General features: G+C 33.6%; 2 protein-coding genes and 2 non-coding genes across 13 annotated transcripts; 3 read left to right on the top strand and 1 right to left on the bottom strand.

Moving 5' to 3' along the window:
• The first annotated feature begins 1,518 nt into the window (after positions 1–1,518).
• Positions 1,519–3,035, top strand: LOC126701003 (glutathione S-transferase T3-like). The gene is made up of 3 exons (XM_050399153.1): positions 1,519–1,533; positions 1,882–2,349; positions 2,439–3,035. The coding sequence occupies exons 1-3, from the start codon at positions 1,519–1,521 to the stop codon at positions 3,033–3,035; spliced, it is 1,080 nt and encodes a 359-aa protein (XP_050255110.1).
• Positions 3,036–7,029: 3,994 nt separating this feature from the next.
• Positions 7,030–14,268, top strand: LOC126698203 (filament-like plant protein). 10 transcript variants are annotated; one of them, XM_050395250.1, is made up of 10 exons: positions 7,228–7,445; positions 7,600–7,656; positions 7,767–7,852; positions 8,280–8,438; positions 10,604–10,796; positions 11,045–12,342; positions 12,474–12,746; positions 12,876–13,151; positions 13,281–13,556; positions 13,667–14,268. In XM_050395250.1, the coding sequence occupies exons 4-10, from the start codon at positions 8,328–8,330 to the stop codon at positions 14,069–14,071; spliced, it is 2,832 nt and encodes a 943-aa protein (XP_050251207.1). In that variant the 5' UTR covers positions 7,228–7,445; positions 7,600–7,656; positions 7,767–7,852; positions 8,280–8,327; the 3' UTR covers positions 14,072–14,268. The 10 variants fall into 10 exon arrangements, with proteins under 10 accessions (XP_050251211.1, XP_050251208.1, XP_050251210.1 ...); XM_050395254.1 differs by lacking the exons at positions 7,228–7,445; positions 7,600–7,656 and adding an exon at positions 7,030–7,201 and having other exon boundaries at positions 7,815–7,852; XM_050395251.1 differs by lacking the exons at positions 7,228–7,445; positions 7,600–7,656 and adding an exon at positions 7,030–7,201.
• An 882-nt stretch (positions 14,269–15,150) lies between these two features.
• TRNAM-CAU (transfer RNA methionine (anticodon CAU)) lies at positions 15,151–15,235 on the bottom strand. Its single transcript is given in 2 exon segments — positions 15,151–15,186; positions 15,198–15,235. It is a non-coding gene; the product is annotated as a tRNA-Met (tRNA).
• Positions 15,236–15,908: 673 nt separating this feature from the next.
• On the top strand, positions 15,909–15,980 carry TRNAQ-UUG (transfer RNA glutamine (anticodon UUG)). Its single transcript has one exon. It is a non-coding gene; the product is annotated as a tRNA-Gln (tRNA).
• The last annotated feature ends 418 nt before the right edge of the window (positions 15,981–16,398 follow it).

Here is a 16,398-nt window from a genome sequence, read left to right as displayed (position 1 = left end):
GTGACCAACAAATGCTCTTTCAAGTTAAAATGTGTATTTTTGGATTCTTTTGGTAAATTTATTTTATTTTTTGCACAAAGTTAAATTAAAAAGCGCATTTTTGGAAAAAAAGAAGGATGATGCTTTTTCAAAAGATGTTATTTGTACAAATTTTAGTAAAAGTCATTTTTGCTAACAAACAAAACACTTAAGACACATCACTAAAAAACAAAAAACTATTTTTATTTAAGATTTAGGTAATTAAGTTTTGTTGATTTTAGTTAGTTCAATTTGTAAAAGTTATATATATATATATATATATATTAACAAATAAAGTAAATAATGAATTGAGTTATATATATATATATATATAGAGAGAGAGAGAGAGAGAGAGAGAGAGAGAGAGAGAGTTTTAACGCCAACCATAATCATTTTTGAAAAATATTTACTTTACACCGAACATCCATTCTTGCATTATACTTTGAAAAATTAGAAGAAAGAAACAACGAACTCATAACATGATTTTTTTAATGAGAGTGTCTAGAGTTCGTTGAGCACCTTACTATCGCCCAAGTATGTAACTTCTTTGTCCCACACAGATAACATGGACTAATTTCTTGAGATGATCCTAAAATGTTGATGAGAGTTTTTAAATTCAGAACCTTGTGGATCTTATTCAGTACATTAGGGCAACCCATTGGATTTTGTTAAGTACATAGCTTTTTGTTGATAATTTGATAGTTGAGAGTGAGAACATTCAAACTTAGACATCTCTAGTGGAAATATTCAAAAGTGCGAGTTGAGTTACAAGACTTTTGTCAGATTAAGTATGTAATTAAACCCAAACAACTCATGCAAATTTATAAATAAGTTTTTTGTTGTTGATAAATACATAAAATTTCAATTTATAGTGTTTGTTATAATAATTATTTTTTATTATCAGGTTAAGAAATTAATTATTATTTTTTATATAGGCCCGTAAATCTCTTATTTGATCATAAAAGACTTTATAAGTGTACGAGTTGACTAAAAGTTTGTAACTCACTATAATCAGGTGATTAAACTTCAAAACCCATTAAATGTTCTGCTTGATTGGTCAATAATAATGGGTCCCAATGTGACTAGTCGTTTTGAGTTTTGTAAATATAAAAGTAGCTGCAGCTAGAAGCACCCACCAACACGGAGATGGCGAGTAGGAGCTCCCTACAGTGTCCAATCTTCAATTGATTTAACCAAAAATAGATCACTGGAAGTATTTTTTTTATTTTTTTATTTTATACTAAATAGTTGTTTCTCTAATTGGTTGCTTGTATGGAAAATAAAAGGAATTTAAATTTGGAAGAGAAGAAAGTTTGGAATAAAAAAGAAAAATATTCATAAAGAAAAGATGTAATATGTACATTTCAATATAGGAAGGAATTTAGCATTTTTGTCTGTGGATTTAGCATTTGATATAAACATTTTAGTACCATGCGTTCTTTATTGTATTCTTTTAAATTTCATTCTTACACATGGATGTTGCTAAAATTTATTTGCAATATGGCGGCTGCCCAAGTATTTACTAAAAAAAAAAAAAAATGATGCCTAGCAAGTTAGAATTCCATGTGGGTTTTATCTTGTGTTTGAGGTTTGAGGTTGAATACTTATTATTTCTATGGTTGAATTCCATGCTCTCAATTCTGTTGCTTTGAGGTTTGATTTTCTTGTGTTTGTACATGAATTGGTCAATGAATTAGACCATAAGGGTGCTTGGTTATGAATTAGACCATAAGGGTGCTTCATCTATGCTTGGTTGTGATTGCTTGGTTGTGGTTGAATTCCATGCTCTCAATGCCTTTTCTTTTTTGTTTTCAATTTTGTTGCTTATTAGTGCTACTTCTGAATTACTTTGGTGTTTGTTAGGTGATGGATTCACAAAATCAAAATCCCTTCTTCCTTGACATTTTACAAGGCAATGAACAAGGTTTTGAGTCTTTTGACAGTAGTAATTTGATGTCCACTCCGCATTCAGACGTCAATGTTCATCAATCTCCACCCCAAGTTGAAATGGGACAATCTATACCCCCTATTGCAAAAAAATCAACTACTAACAGAGGTCAACGGAGAATCAACTTCACCATAGATAAAGACATTAAGCTAGTGTCGGCGTGGCTCAATGTTAGCTTAGATGTCGAGACATCGACGGACCAAAAACACACAACATTTTGGGAGAGAATTTGGTCTACCTTCCACAATGACAAGAAATTTAACCGCACTAAGGATTCTTTAAATAGTCGGTGGTCAACAATTCAAAGGGTGACCAACAAGTTCTGTGGATGTTTGGCCCAAATTGAGAACCGGAATGAAAGCGGTAAAACTGAGCATGACAAAGTATTTAAACTCAACATTTAATATGTATTGTACATCAAAACACTTTTAGTTTTATGATTCTTATTATTTTCAATTTTTTACTTTTGTAGATTGAAGATGCAAAAACTATGTATCAAATTAATTGCAAAAATGCATTTCAATTGGAGCATTGTTGGAGAATTTTGAGGAATGAAGCTAAGTGGTTGATTCTAAGAGATAGTTTGAAGGCCCGCACAAGACAACCAGCCACACGACCAGCCACACAACCAGCCACACAATCCTTTGCAAGCTCAATAAATGTAGATGAAGATAATGAAGAGATGAACTCCGGCGAAATCTTGGAGAGACCTATAGGCAAGAAGGCCGAAAAGGAGAAATTAAAGAAAAGAAAGAATTGTGATGATGTGATCCCAACACTTTCCTCCCAATTGGACGAAATCAAGGAAGAAAAGAGAAGAATGCATGAGGAGAAAAAGGAAAGTATGCTCATTGCATTAGAAGAACGAAGAGAGGCAATGCGCATTGCATCCGAAGAACGAAGAGAGTTGATTCGTATCAAGGAAGAGAAGAATGAAGTAGAAAAGAGGAAAATGGAAGATGAACTTATGATGAAAGATACAAGAACTATGGATCTTGAGCAAAAAGAATACATTCGTCTACGTCGTTTGGAAATCTTGGAGAGGTTAAGGTCTAAATATGCATCATAATGGAATATTATTATTGACAATATCTAATCAAGTAATTTTTTGTATATTGCAAAGATACTAGCACATATTAGATATATTTTTGTAGTTTTTACTTGTGCAAGGAAATAGATGCAATGTTGTAAATTTTGTATTGTGCTGGTTGTACTTGCTGATTTTATTGGTTGTAAATGTTATTTGAATGTAAATGTGCTATTTTATTGGTTGCTGATTTTATTAGTTGTATATGCTATTTTTCTGCACTTTCTCAACAGGTGGCTGTACTTGCATTGTGTCATTTTTCTGCATAATGTTATTTTTCTGCATAATTATTTTTCTGCATAATGTTATTGTTCTGCATAATGTTATTTTTCTGCATACTGTCATTTTTCTGCATAATGTTATTTTTCTGCATAATTATGTTTCTGCATAGTGTTATTTTTTTGCATAGTGTTATTGTTCTGCATAGTGTTATTTTTTTGCAGTGTCACTTTTCTGCATAGTGTCATTTTTCTGCATAGTGTTATTGTTCTGCAGTGTTACTTTTCTGCATACTGTTATTTTTCTGCATAGTGTCATTTTTCTGCATAATGTTATTTTTCTGCATACTGTTATTTTTTTGCATACTGTCATTTTTCTGCATAGTGTTATTTTTCTGCATTCTGCAGACATGATTTTCTGCATAGTTCTGCATTACTTTTCTGCTGTTAGCAGGGGGTTAAATACTCCTGTTTGAGATAAAGAAAGAAAAATTATTGTTCTGCATGGTTCTACATTATTGTTCTGCTGTGTTTTAAATTATTGAATAACTATAAACTATGAGTGGACTTAAAGTTATGTGTTTTAAATTATTGAATTTACCATTGGATTTAAAGTTAAAAAAATATGATATTTATGTTTGAATTTACCATTGGGTTTAAAGTTAGGTTTGAATTTACCGTTTGAATTTCAAAATTATGACCGGTGGATATAACAATAAAAATTATGACCGTTGGGTCAAAAAAAAAAATGACCGTTGATCGGAGACATCAATTCAACAGCATCAATTCGGTCACCGATTCTAGTAATACGGTGGTTGGAGACATCGATTCGGCGGCGGTCGTCGGAGACATCGATTCGGCGATGGTCGTCGGAGACATCGATTCGATGGCGGTCATCGGAGACACTATTACAACAATCGGCCCACCGGTGATGGCGATACAATGGTTGGAGACACCAATCCGGTGGGCCATCGGACCTCCACCATAAGCGGCTCTATTGGCCGAGCCACCGGTGTTGGTAGTTTACTTAAAATATAAGCTTAAATTAAAAAAGTATAACCATTAGGGAAAATAATAAAAAATTTATGAATAATGAATATTTTATTGAATAGTCTTGTAAAATAGATAAACTGATGTGGGTGTTTTGTAAAAGTAATGGTGTAAAATAGAAAAAGTAGGTTTTTTGTGTAAAATAGACGGAATCTTTTCCACGAGCTGATATGGTTGCTCTAAGTTCTAAGTGATCATGTTACAATCCTACTATTTTTGGGTCGGTAGAATTGTAGGAATGTATGACCCTATAATTTGGACTACAAATTTAACAATTAGCCTTTGGCTTTTGCCTATTTTTTCAAAGTATTTTGTTTTAGCTTTTTTTTTTCTTTTTTATTTTGCAAATAATTAACTTTTAGGTTTTTTAAGAAATAAGCTAGCTTTTAGCTTTTTGTCACACATTTACATTACGATATTTTGACAAACTATAACTTTTTACATTATATAAATAAGCTATCAAAAATAAATTGTTGTCAAGCGAGGATTATGAACGAGGAATGGATGCAAGTGCAACCTTTATGTTCAAAAGTTATTTGTTTTTGGTAAAAATCCAAAACTAACCCTCTAACTTTCAACTTTTGTCAATTTAGTCCTCTAATTTTTAGTTTTGTTATTTCAATCCTCTAAGTTTCAATTTTTGTCAATGTAGTCTTCCGTTAGAACTCAGTTATCTTTTTTCGTTAAGTGACCAAAACGATGCCGTTTTGACTTTAAAAAAAAAAAAAATCATAGTTAAAAGAAAACTAAAAAAAAAAAAAAAAAAACTGAAAAAGAAAAGAAAAGAAAAGAAAACATGTCGGAAATGGCGAACACAAATCTAGCGGGAATCAACGGAGTTTGGGTGAGTTGGAATGTGTGGCCACAAACGAAGGTTGAAGCGAGCAAGTGCGTAATCCCATTCGATGCCTTCATTTCTCCAATCCGCCTGACCCTAATATCCCCATGCTCCCCTACGCTTCGCTTCGCTACAAAACCTATGCCTCTGTTCTCAACCCTTACGCTTGCATCATCTTCACTGCCAAGATCTAGATTTGCCCTTTCTATTACCAGCGCAACCATTTCCTTCCTCACTATTCCATGATCTCTGACACTAATCTCCCCGGCGAACTCTACGCTCAACACACCACCGTTCAATACACTCTACTCGGTTTTCATTTTCATGCTCGAGACTTGCATGATCGAGGAGGAGATGGGCTATGTCAAATTGGCTTTGAGGCATGTGACGTGCCATTAGCTTGTTGCCCGAGAACGCCCTTGTTGGCTACGTTTCATTTGGGACTCAAATTTAGGTTCATGAATTGGGCTTCTCCGACGTGTTCAATGTTTTGATGTCGTTCCCCTTACTTGCTTCTTTTTCTCTTTCTCTCTCTTTCTTTTTTCTTTTTCTTTTTTTCATTTTTTTTTTCAGCTTTTTTTAATTTTCTTTTTATTATGAAAATTATTATATAAAACAGAGAGCTGAAAGTTAGACGGCCACTTAACGAAAAAAGATAACTGAGTTCTAAGGGAGGACTATATTGACAAAAATTGAAACTTAGAGGACTGAAATGACAAAAGTTGAAAGTTAGAAGGTCAGTTTTGGATTTTTGCCTTTGTTTTTTATAGCCTTTAACAACCGCATCAAAGGGTGTAAAATTTCTTTCTATTTTGCAAAAAAAAAAAAAAACTTTTTTTGTATTTTACATACTTACTTTTATAAAACACCCATATCAATTTATCTATTCTAAATATTTATTCAATAAAATATTCATTTTTTTACATTTTTTTATTATTTCCTTCAATGATACAAAGAGTGAGGTGAAGGAGAGAGAAACAAATAGTAAAATATTAAATGCAAAGTTACAGTAATCTTGCATATATGCACGGTTATTATAGCACTTTTGTATATATGCACAATTTTACAAGCATGTGGGTATATTTTTTTTTAGTTAAAATGTGTAAAATTAACCACTTTTTGTATTTTAAAACCTTTAATACGGTTGCTCTAATACATTGAATTGAAAAATTTTAAATTATAGAATTCAAAAATATTCAGAGCATGCTATAAGTAGGTAAAAATAAGCTTAACATCATTGGCATTTGAAAGTTGTATGTTCCTTTTTTAATAAGGGGTCAAAATTGGCTCCAGAAATTGACTGCTATAACTCATAGCTTTTTTTTTTTTTTTGCTGAATAACTCATAGCTATTAAAGATGAAGATCCTTGTCAAGAAATTCAAAACTAGCCATCAAAATCTACAGTTTTAAACCAAAAAAAGATAAACTACAATGACATGGCAGATGGTGACCCTTCTGTAACTTCAATTTTGAAACAATCCAATTTTAAAAGTGGGTCCTACCATCTCACGCTTTCTCCACCGTCAGATCATGAATCCAGGCTAGGTCATGAAAAATGCATCAAATCCAACGTCCATGAAATTAAGTCCACCGTAAGAGTGCCTTCTTATAATGATTATGCTAAGACAAATGGAGTTATTTTGTGCAACACTTTTTTGAAAAACTGAGACACAGACACGGTGGAGAGTACTAAAAAGACGCACATAGACATAGAGATAGAGATAGAGATAGAGATAGAGGGAGAGCCTCTCTGCAACAAAGAAAACTTGTATTTAATTAATACAAAAAACCTTATCCAAGGGCGGGAATAAGGGCAGCTAAATTTTCAAAACGAAAATTAAAAAAAAAATACTATATAATTTAATTTAATTTTCCAAATACAAAAAAGCTGAAAAAGTGGGTCTTTTGTGGTCTCACTCTGTACACTCCAATCTCACATATCCTTCATAGTTCTGACTCCTGAGTTCATATCCCAAAACCCAAATCACATGCTCCACTCTTTTTCATATATTTGGAAAACAAAAAAAGAGAATACAAAAAGGTAAAGTGAAAAACAAGAAATAGAAGCCCACACACTATCTGTTACTTGGTTGTTTTTATTACATATTTGAATGCTCACTGACATTCCAGAGATTTTTGCAGAGTTACTTTTATAGTCAAAATATTATTTATTTATTTATGTTTCTGAAATCTTAAATCTCAAGTCTCAACTGAACCCATCTTTTGTTTTCATTTAAAACTACTTCTGTCCAATCTCCAGCTTGTTTTTGGTCTCCCAGTCAAAGGTATTTGATCTGGGTCTTGCTTCTTCTTCTTCTTCTTCATCTTTTTTTTTTAATTTTTTTTTTTATGGTTTAAAAATATAATATATATATGATTTATATTTTTATATAAATTATTGGTTTTAATTATTATTTATTGCCTTTTCGGGAAAATTAGTAAGGTTTTGTGCTCTTTAGCTTTGCTGGGTCACTCAAATTTGGGACATTTTGAATTGTAAGTTCAGAATTCTTTCATTTCTGTGTTATATATTTTAATACTAACCACTGTTTCATTAGTTTTGATTTATCCTATTGGTTGTGTTTTTTTTGGGAAAATTTTATTAGTTTTATCAGCTGGGAAGTTTTCTCATTGGGTTCCTGGTGACTTCACAGCTTGAGGGGTGTTTCAGAAACCATTCAAGGTGTTAAATGTGAGTAAAAGCTGGGAATTCTTTATTTTCAAAATTTGTGTTTTATATCCTAGAGACTAGAGTCTTAAATTAGCATTTGATTTGGGTTTTTAAACTAAGTAAATCCATTTTAGTTTTTTGGATGTCCTACATTTTTGTGGTTGGGGTTGGATGGTAACTTGGGTGGATTTGAAGCAAAGCTGGGAGAATGATAAGCCAAGTCACCTTTTTGTATAAATTGTTGAGTTTGTTGAATAGAATATGTGTATCTGCTTTTCAAAGGCTTGACTGTTCTGGTGGGAGTTCTGTTATTTAACAATAAGGAACACTATTGCTAACTTCCCATTGGATATTTGTTTTACTTGACTGTTTTTCCCAGTAATTGGAGGAGGATTTTATGATGGGCTTTCAGTGACCTGTTGATAAATGTTGTAAATGTGTGTGGCAGTGAACTCTCTGTGATGTGCTAGTCGGCGTTGGACAATTGGAGCTCACAATGGAAAAAAGGAAATGGTTGTGGAAGAGGAAGTCTTCTGACAAAAGCCCTGGTGAAACTGAGAGTTCAGGTTCAATATCTTCGCATTCAGAGAGATACTCAGATGATCAGGTTTGCAACTACAACCAAGTTTGTGTTAAATTTGACTATTAGGTAGCTTGGATGATACTATGTAGCCTTTAACGCACTAACCAACTGATAACGACCACAAGAACCCATGTTTCTCGGCATTCCTACTATTTCCTTTGATGTCTGAAACTTGGTATTTTTTTTTTCCTTTGAATTACTTAACCACTTCAAATTTCATTGATAATTCATAAGTTTGAAATTGTAGTTTGATTCTTGCCATTATGGAAATTTTGGGCATCAACCTTTTAACATATGAACCTGCTAGGCAGATAAATTGTGATTTTTTTTTTTTGAAATTTAACTTGGTTTTTTGTTGGCTTTCTGAGTTCTGACTGTATTTTTCCCAATTTGTGTAATTGAGTGTCTTCTGATCTGAGAATTGAAGTACGAATACCTTGTGGTCATATGCGTGTTGATTGCTTGGCCATCCTCTCTTATAACTGCTAAGTGCCCCCACCCTATTATTGTAGTGCAATTAATTTCCTAGAACATGCATTAGGCTGGCTAGAAAATAAGGACATCATGAATCAAGTATCTTGAATGAATGAGTGTGTCTTGTATATAAGAAACCAGATTAAACCAAGTTGATAGGAGATGTCTTTCCACTATATATAGCTTTGCACTTAAACTTTTTCTGTTTGGCCTTGATAAGCCTGTAAACGTGCAACATTTAGTGGCATCTCCTGTTGAAGAGTGTCCCTTGTGTTATGTCTTGTTATCTTGTAGGTATCATTCCCTGTTTTTTTTCCCCCCTCAAAACTCTTTTATGTTCTGCTTCTTGCATTGTAATGGTTGAAATGTCATGTCTGAGGCAAGAGAATACGACTTCCATAAAACATACTTTGTCAGTAGTTGAGTTGCATACATATTTACCAAGTGCAACCAGTATGATTATGGCAAACAACTGGCTGGAATTATGATAAGTGTACAAAACTTGGCTCATTGACAAATGTTCAGCTCAAACTTCTTTTCTTTGGAGAGCTTCCCTCATCATCTACATGAAATCTGTAGGAATGATGTGTCCTCTTGCTGATCTTTTTCACATTTTTATATTTGCCAAAGAAGGCATTGGAGGGGTTGAAATGATCTCTTAAAGTATAGTTTTGAGAAGGCCCTGCAGAGCCATAAGGAAGGTTGGCTATTTAGATCTCCAATCTCTAGATAATAGTCTGCTTGTCAGTCATTCAATATCAGGACTTCTACTCTTCATGTTAATGACACATGTTAGGAATTGTGAAAAGGTAATCTCTGATAATAAAAAAAAGAATTGTGAAAAGGTAATTCGCAAACATAACTGTTACTTCAGGCAGGTGATTTTGAACAACTAAGCTTTGATTGACAGAAGTTTGAGGCACTGTTAGTTGGGATGTGGTGCAGTTTTAATACTATGGGTTCTGAAAATTCTTACATCCTTGTGTTCTGTGATAAATATTGATTTTTTTATGTTGATGAAAACATGGACGTTTAATGATGTCATACAAATCTTATCGGGGTTGAGAAAAGGAAAAAGAAAGTTTATAATAGGAATGCCCAAAAAGATATTAAGTGTAACCAAATAAATTGTACATTTAGAACTATATTTGCAGTTCCTAGGATGCATTAAAGCGTTTCTAGGAATACCTCTGGGTTCATTTGCTCAATGGAAACACTGACATTAATCCTAAATGCATCCCCAGCAATGTCTTCTTTAATAAACCTTGTTTTAGACAGGATTCTCATTCACATGGCACATCACAAGAAGTCATTGGCAAAAAGCCTGGTTAGAAAATCTTAATTTTGAAGTTTTTTATGTTTTGCCTTCATTTTTAGTTATTGCTTGATGAACTAGAATCAAATCCATGGCCTTACTACAGCACAGGCAACTGTAACTAGTAAATGGATTGAAAATAAATACACATACATGCTCATAGATCAGCCACTCCAACCCAATCTGTTATAAAATTTCATGTTTGCATATCGTTTCATAACTGTTTCTAGTAACCAAAGAAAACTTATGTGTTCTTCCCTGTCCTATAACATAGAATCAAATTGTGGATGTATCTGTGAGCTATTCTGTTAGGGGATCATTTTGGTTATTTCATGAAATGAAAATTTTGTTTTTATGCATGTTGAACATTGCTTTATCCAATATCACATTGTTGAACCAGGAGGCATTCAAGTCATCTCCTAATCATAATACTCAATCACCTGAAGTCACATCAAAAGCTGTAGCAAGTGCTGAAGATGTTAATGATAGTGTGAAGAGCCTGATGGATAAGTTATCAGCTGCACTTGTGAATATTAGTGCCAAAGAAGACTTGGTGAAGCAGCATGCAAAAGTTGCAGAAGAAGCTGTTGCAGGTATGACATAAGTACATAACATTTGGGACATCTCTGCTATTTCTTATTCTCATGACAACCGATCACAATACCGTGTCTGGTTGCAGCATGTTAGTTGCAATGAATATATGCACATAATGTTTCAAATCTAGGAGCTTGCATGAATTGGAATTTTGTATTATAACTTTGTAAATCTCAACCAAACATGGTAATGATTGCTGTATTCTTTGCTGCTTTAATAAATTTCTTTCATTTTAATATAATTCTAGGTTGGGAGAAGGCTGAAAATGAAGTGATTGCTCTGAAGCAGCAACTTGATTCCGCAGTTCAGGAAAACTCAGTACTTGAAGATCGGGTAAGCCATCTTGATGGTGCCCTCAAAGAACTTGTTCGGCAGCTAAGACAAGCAAGAGAGGAGCAGGAGCAAAAGATCCAGGAAGCTGTAGTGAAGAAAACCCGTGAGTGGGAAACTACCAAACTCAAACTTGAGAACCAGCTTCTGGTGTTCCAGAGCGAAGCAGAAGCTCCTCAACCTGAATCTCCTACTCATGTTGATCCTGATATTTGCTGTAAACTTGAATCTTTGGAGAAAGAGAACTCAGTGCTCAAAATTGAGCTCCAATCTCAATCTGAAGAGTTGGAAATCAGGACAATTGAGAGGGACTTGAGTACACAGGCAGCTGAGACAGCCAGCAAGCAACATTTAGAAAGCATAAAGAAGGTGGCCAAGCTTGAGGCTGAATGCCGGAGGTTAAAATCTGTGGTTTGTAAATCATCCTCAGTTAATGATCACAAATCCACCACTGCCTCCTCAATTTATGTTGAATCTCTCACAGATAGTCAATCAGATAGTGGGGAGAGGCTTAGCTTGGGAGAGATTGATACTCGTAAGATGGGTGGTAGCTCAGAGCCAAAAAAGTGTGAGCCTAGTTGCTCTGATTCATGGGCATCTGCCCTAATTGCTGAGCTTGATCAATTCAAAAATGAAAAGGCATTTAAAAGAAATCTCCCATCCTCTTCTGCTCCAAATGATCTCATGGATGATTTTCTTGAGATGGAGCGACTTGCTGCTCTGCCTGAAACCAAGAATGGAAGCCATTACCTTTTATCAAAGGTTTCCGGTGCGTCAATTAATGGAGAAAGCTCCATGAGAATTGAGCTTGAAGCCATGACTCACCGGAATGCTGAATTAGAAGAGAAGTTAGAGAAGATGGAAGCAAAGAAAATTGAATTGGAGACTGCTTTAATCACAACTCGGGACTATATAGAGGCGTCCCAGGTTCAGCTGATGGAGGCAGAAGTGAAGTTGGAGGAGTTGCAAAGAGAGCTATATAATGCAAAAGAATCAAAGCAAGTTCTTGAATCTAGACTCATTAGCATGGAAGCAGAAGCAAGGACCATGTCTGTAAAAGTTGAATCTTTAGAAATAAAGGTTCAGAGAGAAAGGGCTTTGTCAGCAGAAATTGCAGCCCAGTGTCAGGAATTAGAGGAAGAGCTATCAAGAAAGATGCAGGAAATTGAACTTCAGAAAACTGCAAGCTTGAATGGTGAATTGAAGATAAAGCATGTCAGGCATCACTATCTTTTGTTATCTTCATTGCGTAGTTCAATTATTTTCTATCATTTGTTTGCTGGGTATTGTAGAGGAATTAGTATTAGTATTCCCATATAACAATCATAAGACTTTGTCTATATCAGGAGGCAGAAGTGAAGTTGGAGGAGTTGCAAATGGAGCTAAATACTGCAAAAGAATTGAAGCAAGTTCTTGAATCTAGACTCATTTGCATGGAAGCAGAAGCAAGAACCATGTCTGTAAAAGTTGACTCTTTAGAAGTAAAGTTTCAGAATGAGAGGGCTTTGTCAGCAGAAATTGCAGCTAAGTGTCAGGAATTAGAGGAAGAGCTATCAAGAAAGAAGCAAGAAGTTGAACAGAAAACTGCAAGCTCAAATGGTGAATTGAAGATAAAGCAGGTCAGGCATCACTTACTTTTGTTAACTACATATATTAGTTCAACCATTTTCTATCAATTGTTTGCTGGGTATTGTAGAAATATTAGTCTTCCCTATGTATCACAATCATAAAATAAGACTTTATATCAGGAGGCAGAAGTGAAGTTGGAAGAGTTGCAAAGAGAGTTAAATACTGCAAAAGAATCAAAGCAAGTTCTTGAATCTAGACTCGTTAGCATGGAAGCAGAAGCAAGGGCCATGTCTGTAAAAGTTGGCTCTTTAGAAGTAGAGGTTCAGAAAGAGAGGGCTTTGTCAGAAGAAATTGTAGCCAAGTGTCGGGAATTAGAGGAAGAACTATCAAGAAAGGAGCAAGAAGTTGAACTTCAGAAAACTGCAAGCTCAAATGGTGAATTGAAGATAAAGCAGGTCAGGCATCACCTTTGTTAACTACATAGAATAGTTCAACCATTTTCTATCTTTTGTTTGCTGGGTATTGTAGAAGAATTAGTATAACCTACATATCACAATCGTAAGATAAGACTTTGTCTGTATCAGGAGGCAGAAGTGAAGTTGGAAGAGTTGCAAAGAGAGCTAAATACTGCAAAAGAATTGAAGCAAGTTCTTGAATCTAGACTCATTAGCATGGAAGCAGAAGCAAGGACCATGTCTGTAAAAGTTGACTCTTTAGAAGTAGAGGTTCAGAAAGAGAGGGCTTTGTCAGCAGAAATTGTAGCCAAATGTCGGGAATTAGAGGAAGAGCTATCAAGAAAGAACCAAGAATTTGAACTCCAGAAAACTGCTAGCTCAAATGGTGAATCGAAGATAAAGCAGGTCAAGCATCACTTTTGTTATCTACGTTGCATGGTTCAACCATTTTCTATCATTTGTTTGCTGGGTATTGTAGAGGAATACTAATGATCATAAGATTTTGTCTATACCAGGAGGATCTAGCTGTAGCTGCCGGAAAACTTGCAGAGTGCCAGAAAACAATAGCATCTCTTGGGAATCAATTGAAATCTCTAGCAACACTGGAAGACTTCCTGATTGACCCTGCCAACCTACCAGAGTTTTCTGCTGGTGCATCACTGATTCCTAAACCCGAAGGAGATCTGTGGAAGTTGCATTGTAACCAAACGTTTTCACCTAAAAGAAATTCAGACTCTTTGAGAATTGCTAGTGAAAGTTCTGGTCCTTTAATAAACAAAAATGAAGAGAATTCACTGCCTTTTCCGTCTTCATCAACTTCATCAGCTATTTTGTCAAATCATGTCAGTTCTGAGAAAAACCGAAATGGGTTTGCTAAATTTTTCTCGCGTACTAAGAGTGGAATACGACTAGAAATTTAGTGACCATATACAAAACAAGGTGTATAATTTATTCATCAGTTGTAGAGATGGAGGATTTAGGTTTCTTTTCATTTGAGAGCTGCCTGGTTAGATGCTGTTTAATCAGCAGCAAAGAGTTTTTTTTTTTTTTTTTTAATTCCATTGTCACATGAACAGGTGTCTATGAAATGAGAAATTTCAAGCAAATCCTTTGGTCATGTTTATAAATTTTTATATATTAGAAATTAATGTTCATTTTGTGAAAGCAAAATTGACTTGTTATGTTTATTCAAAATTAGCAACAGGGAATTCTTCCCTGATATATAAAGTTAGTCCCTGATGTATAAAGTTAGTTGTTAGAAGGTACCTTCTTGTGTACCTTGCTTGATCAAGTTAGGATCTATTTGGAAACAACTTATTTAGCTGAAACTGAAAATTTTTTGTTAAAAGTATTGTAGATGTAAAAGCTAACTGAAATAGTATAATGAGACTTATAAATAGTATCAAAAAGTGTAGTGGAACTTATAAATAATAGTAAAAATAAGTTAAATAGTAAAATAAACTGACTTTAAACTCTAATCTCAAATGCAACTTTAGTTGTTAGAAGGCAACAAAATAAATTTGAAAAAAATTTCTCCTCAAGAGCAAGTTTGAGTTTATTGTGTACCTTGCTTGATTAAGTTAGGATCTGTTTGGGAACAGTTTATTTAGTTGAAACTAAAAACTTTTTACTGAAAATATTGTAAATAAAGGTAAAAATTAGCTGAAATAGTACAGTGGAATCTATAAATAATACCAAAAAGTGTAATAAAATCCATGAATAGTAGCAAAAACAAATTAAATAATAGTAAAAACAAATTAAATAGTAACAAAAATAAGTTAAATAACAAAATAATTCCAAGCGCAACCTTAGTTGTTAGAACTTAGAATAAGGCACATACTTGTTCCGGTTACTTTATTTCATAAATCTAGAAGAAGTGTACCATTTGCTAGCATAAAATGGCTTTATTAAAAAATAATAATGGGCCGGTTTCATTATTTCATAAATCTAGAAGAACTGTAATTTGCTAGCATAAAATGGCTTTATTAAAAAACAATAATGGGGTGAGAGAGGCTCGAACTCTCGACCTCAGGATCACTCAGAAGCTATGAGACCTACGCGCTAGCCAACTGCGCCACCACCCCGTGTGCTTTATAAAACTTAAAATAAATAATTTGTTAGGTAAACTTCTTACTCAAAACTACGACAACTGAACTGAGCTTTTAACAATATTTTTTTTTTATTTTGTATTTTGTTTTAACAATTGAACCTTAAAATCTAAAAATTTTAATAATAAAATAAATTTAGAACTAGAAGATAAGATACGTGAAAAAAATACATATAAAGAAATTTCGAGTGTGTTTCAATAGGGGGAGCTGTGAGCCATCCCAATATCTCACCAATATAATTAGCTCAAAGCACAACTTTTTTTTAATGAATGAAAAAAAAACACACACAAATTTGGATTTTATTGTTAGTGACTTAAGTGGACGTCGGTACTCACTTTAAAATCACATCACTCTTTTTTACTAAGCTCCTTTTTATTTTTCAGAATCCTTTTTACTAAAATTTTTCTTTGTTTTTTCTATGTCAAATGTGGTATTCTTTTTCTTGTTTGTAGTTTTTTTTTTTAAGAAGAAGATATGTATGCGTTGAGGACAAGTGAACAATGTAAAGAGTAGTGGCAACTGCCACGTCAATATTCAGAATGTTTAAAAAAGGAGAGATTGGCGTCCCCGTGGGACCATGACTTCAAAACAGAAGGGTTGTATATTTGCTGATATAAATTAGAACATATTGGTAATAAGGACAGAAACCGGTTCTATGGTGTAGTGGTTAGCACTCTGGACTTTGAATCCAGCGACCTGGGTTCCACTCCCGGTAGGACCTTTTCTTCTACCTAATCATTTTTATATAGTCTTCAAAATTCAAAATGTTCTTGATATATAAGTCCCCAAAATGCAAATAAAGGGAAAAAAAAAAAAAAAATTGGATGGGAGGGTCAAACAAACTTTTTATATTTAAATATTTAAAAATGAAATTAAAAACATAATTTTATTTATATTTATAATAGATTATATTATTTTATTTTATTTCTATTTATATTTATAATACTATGTTGATAATATCTTTTTTATTTGATAATAAAAATATTTATTTTATTAATATTAATATTAAAATTTATCCATTATCATTTTTAATTTATATATTCTAATTTAACTATATAGTTACTACAGCGAAAGAAAAGAGAGAATGCAGCAAAAGAAAAGAGAGAATGGTGCAAATAATTTACTAATTATGGAAGGTA

This window comes from Quercus robur, chromosome 9, assembly GCF_932294415.1.
Source record: "Quercus robur chromosome 9, dhQueRobu3.1, whole genome shotgun sequence".
Lineage (NCBI taxonomy): Eukaryota > Viridiplantae > Streptophyta > Magnoliopsida > Fagales > Fagaceae > Quercus > Quercus robur.
The sequence above is the reverse complement of the archived record's forward strand: the minus strand, read 5'-3'. Positions and strand labels throughout refer to the sequence as shown.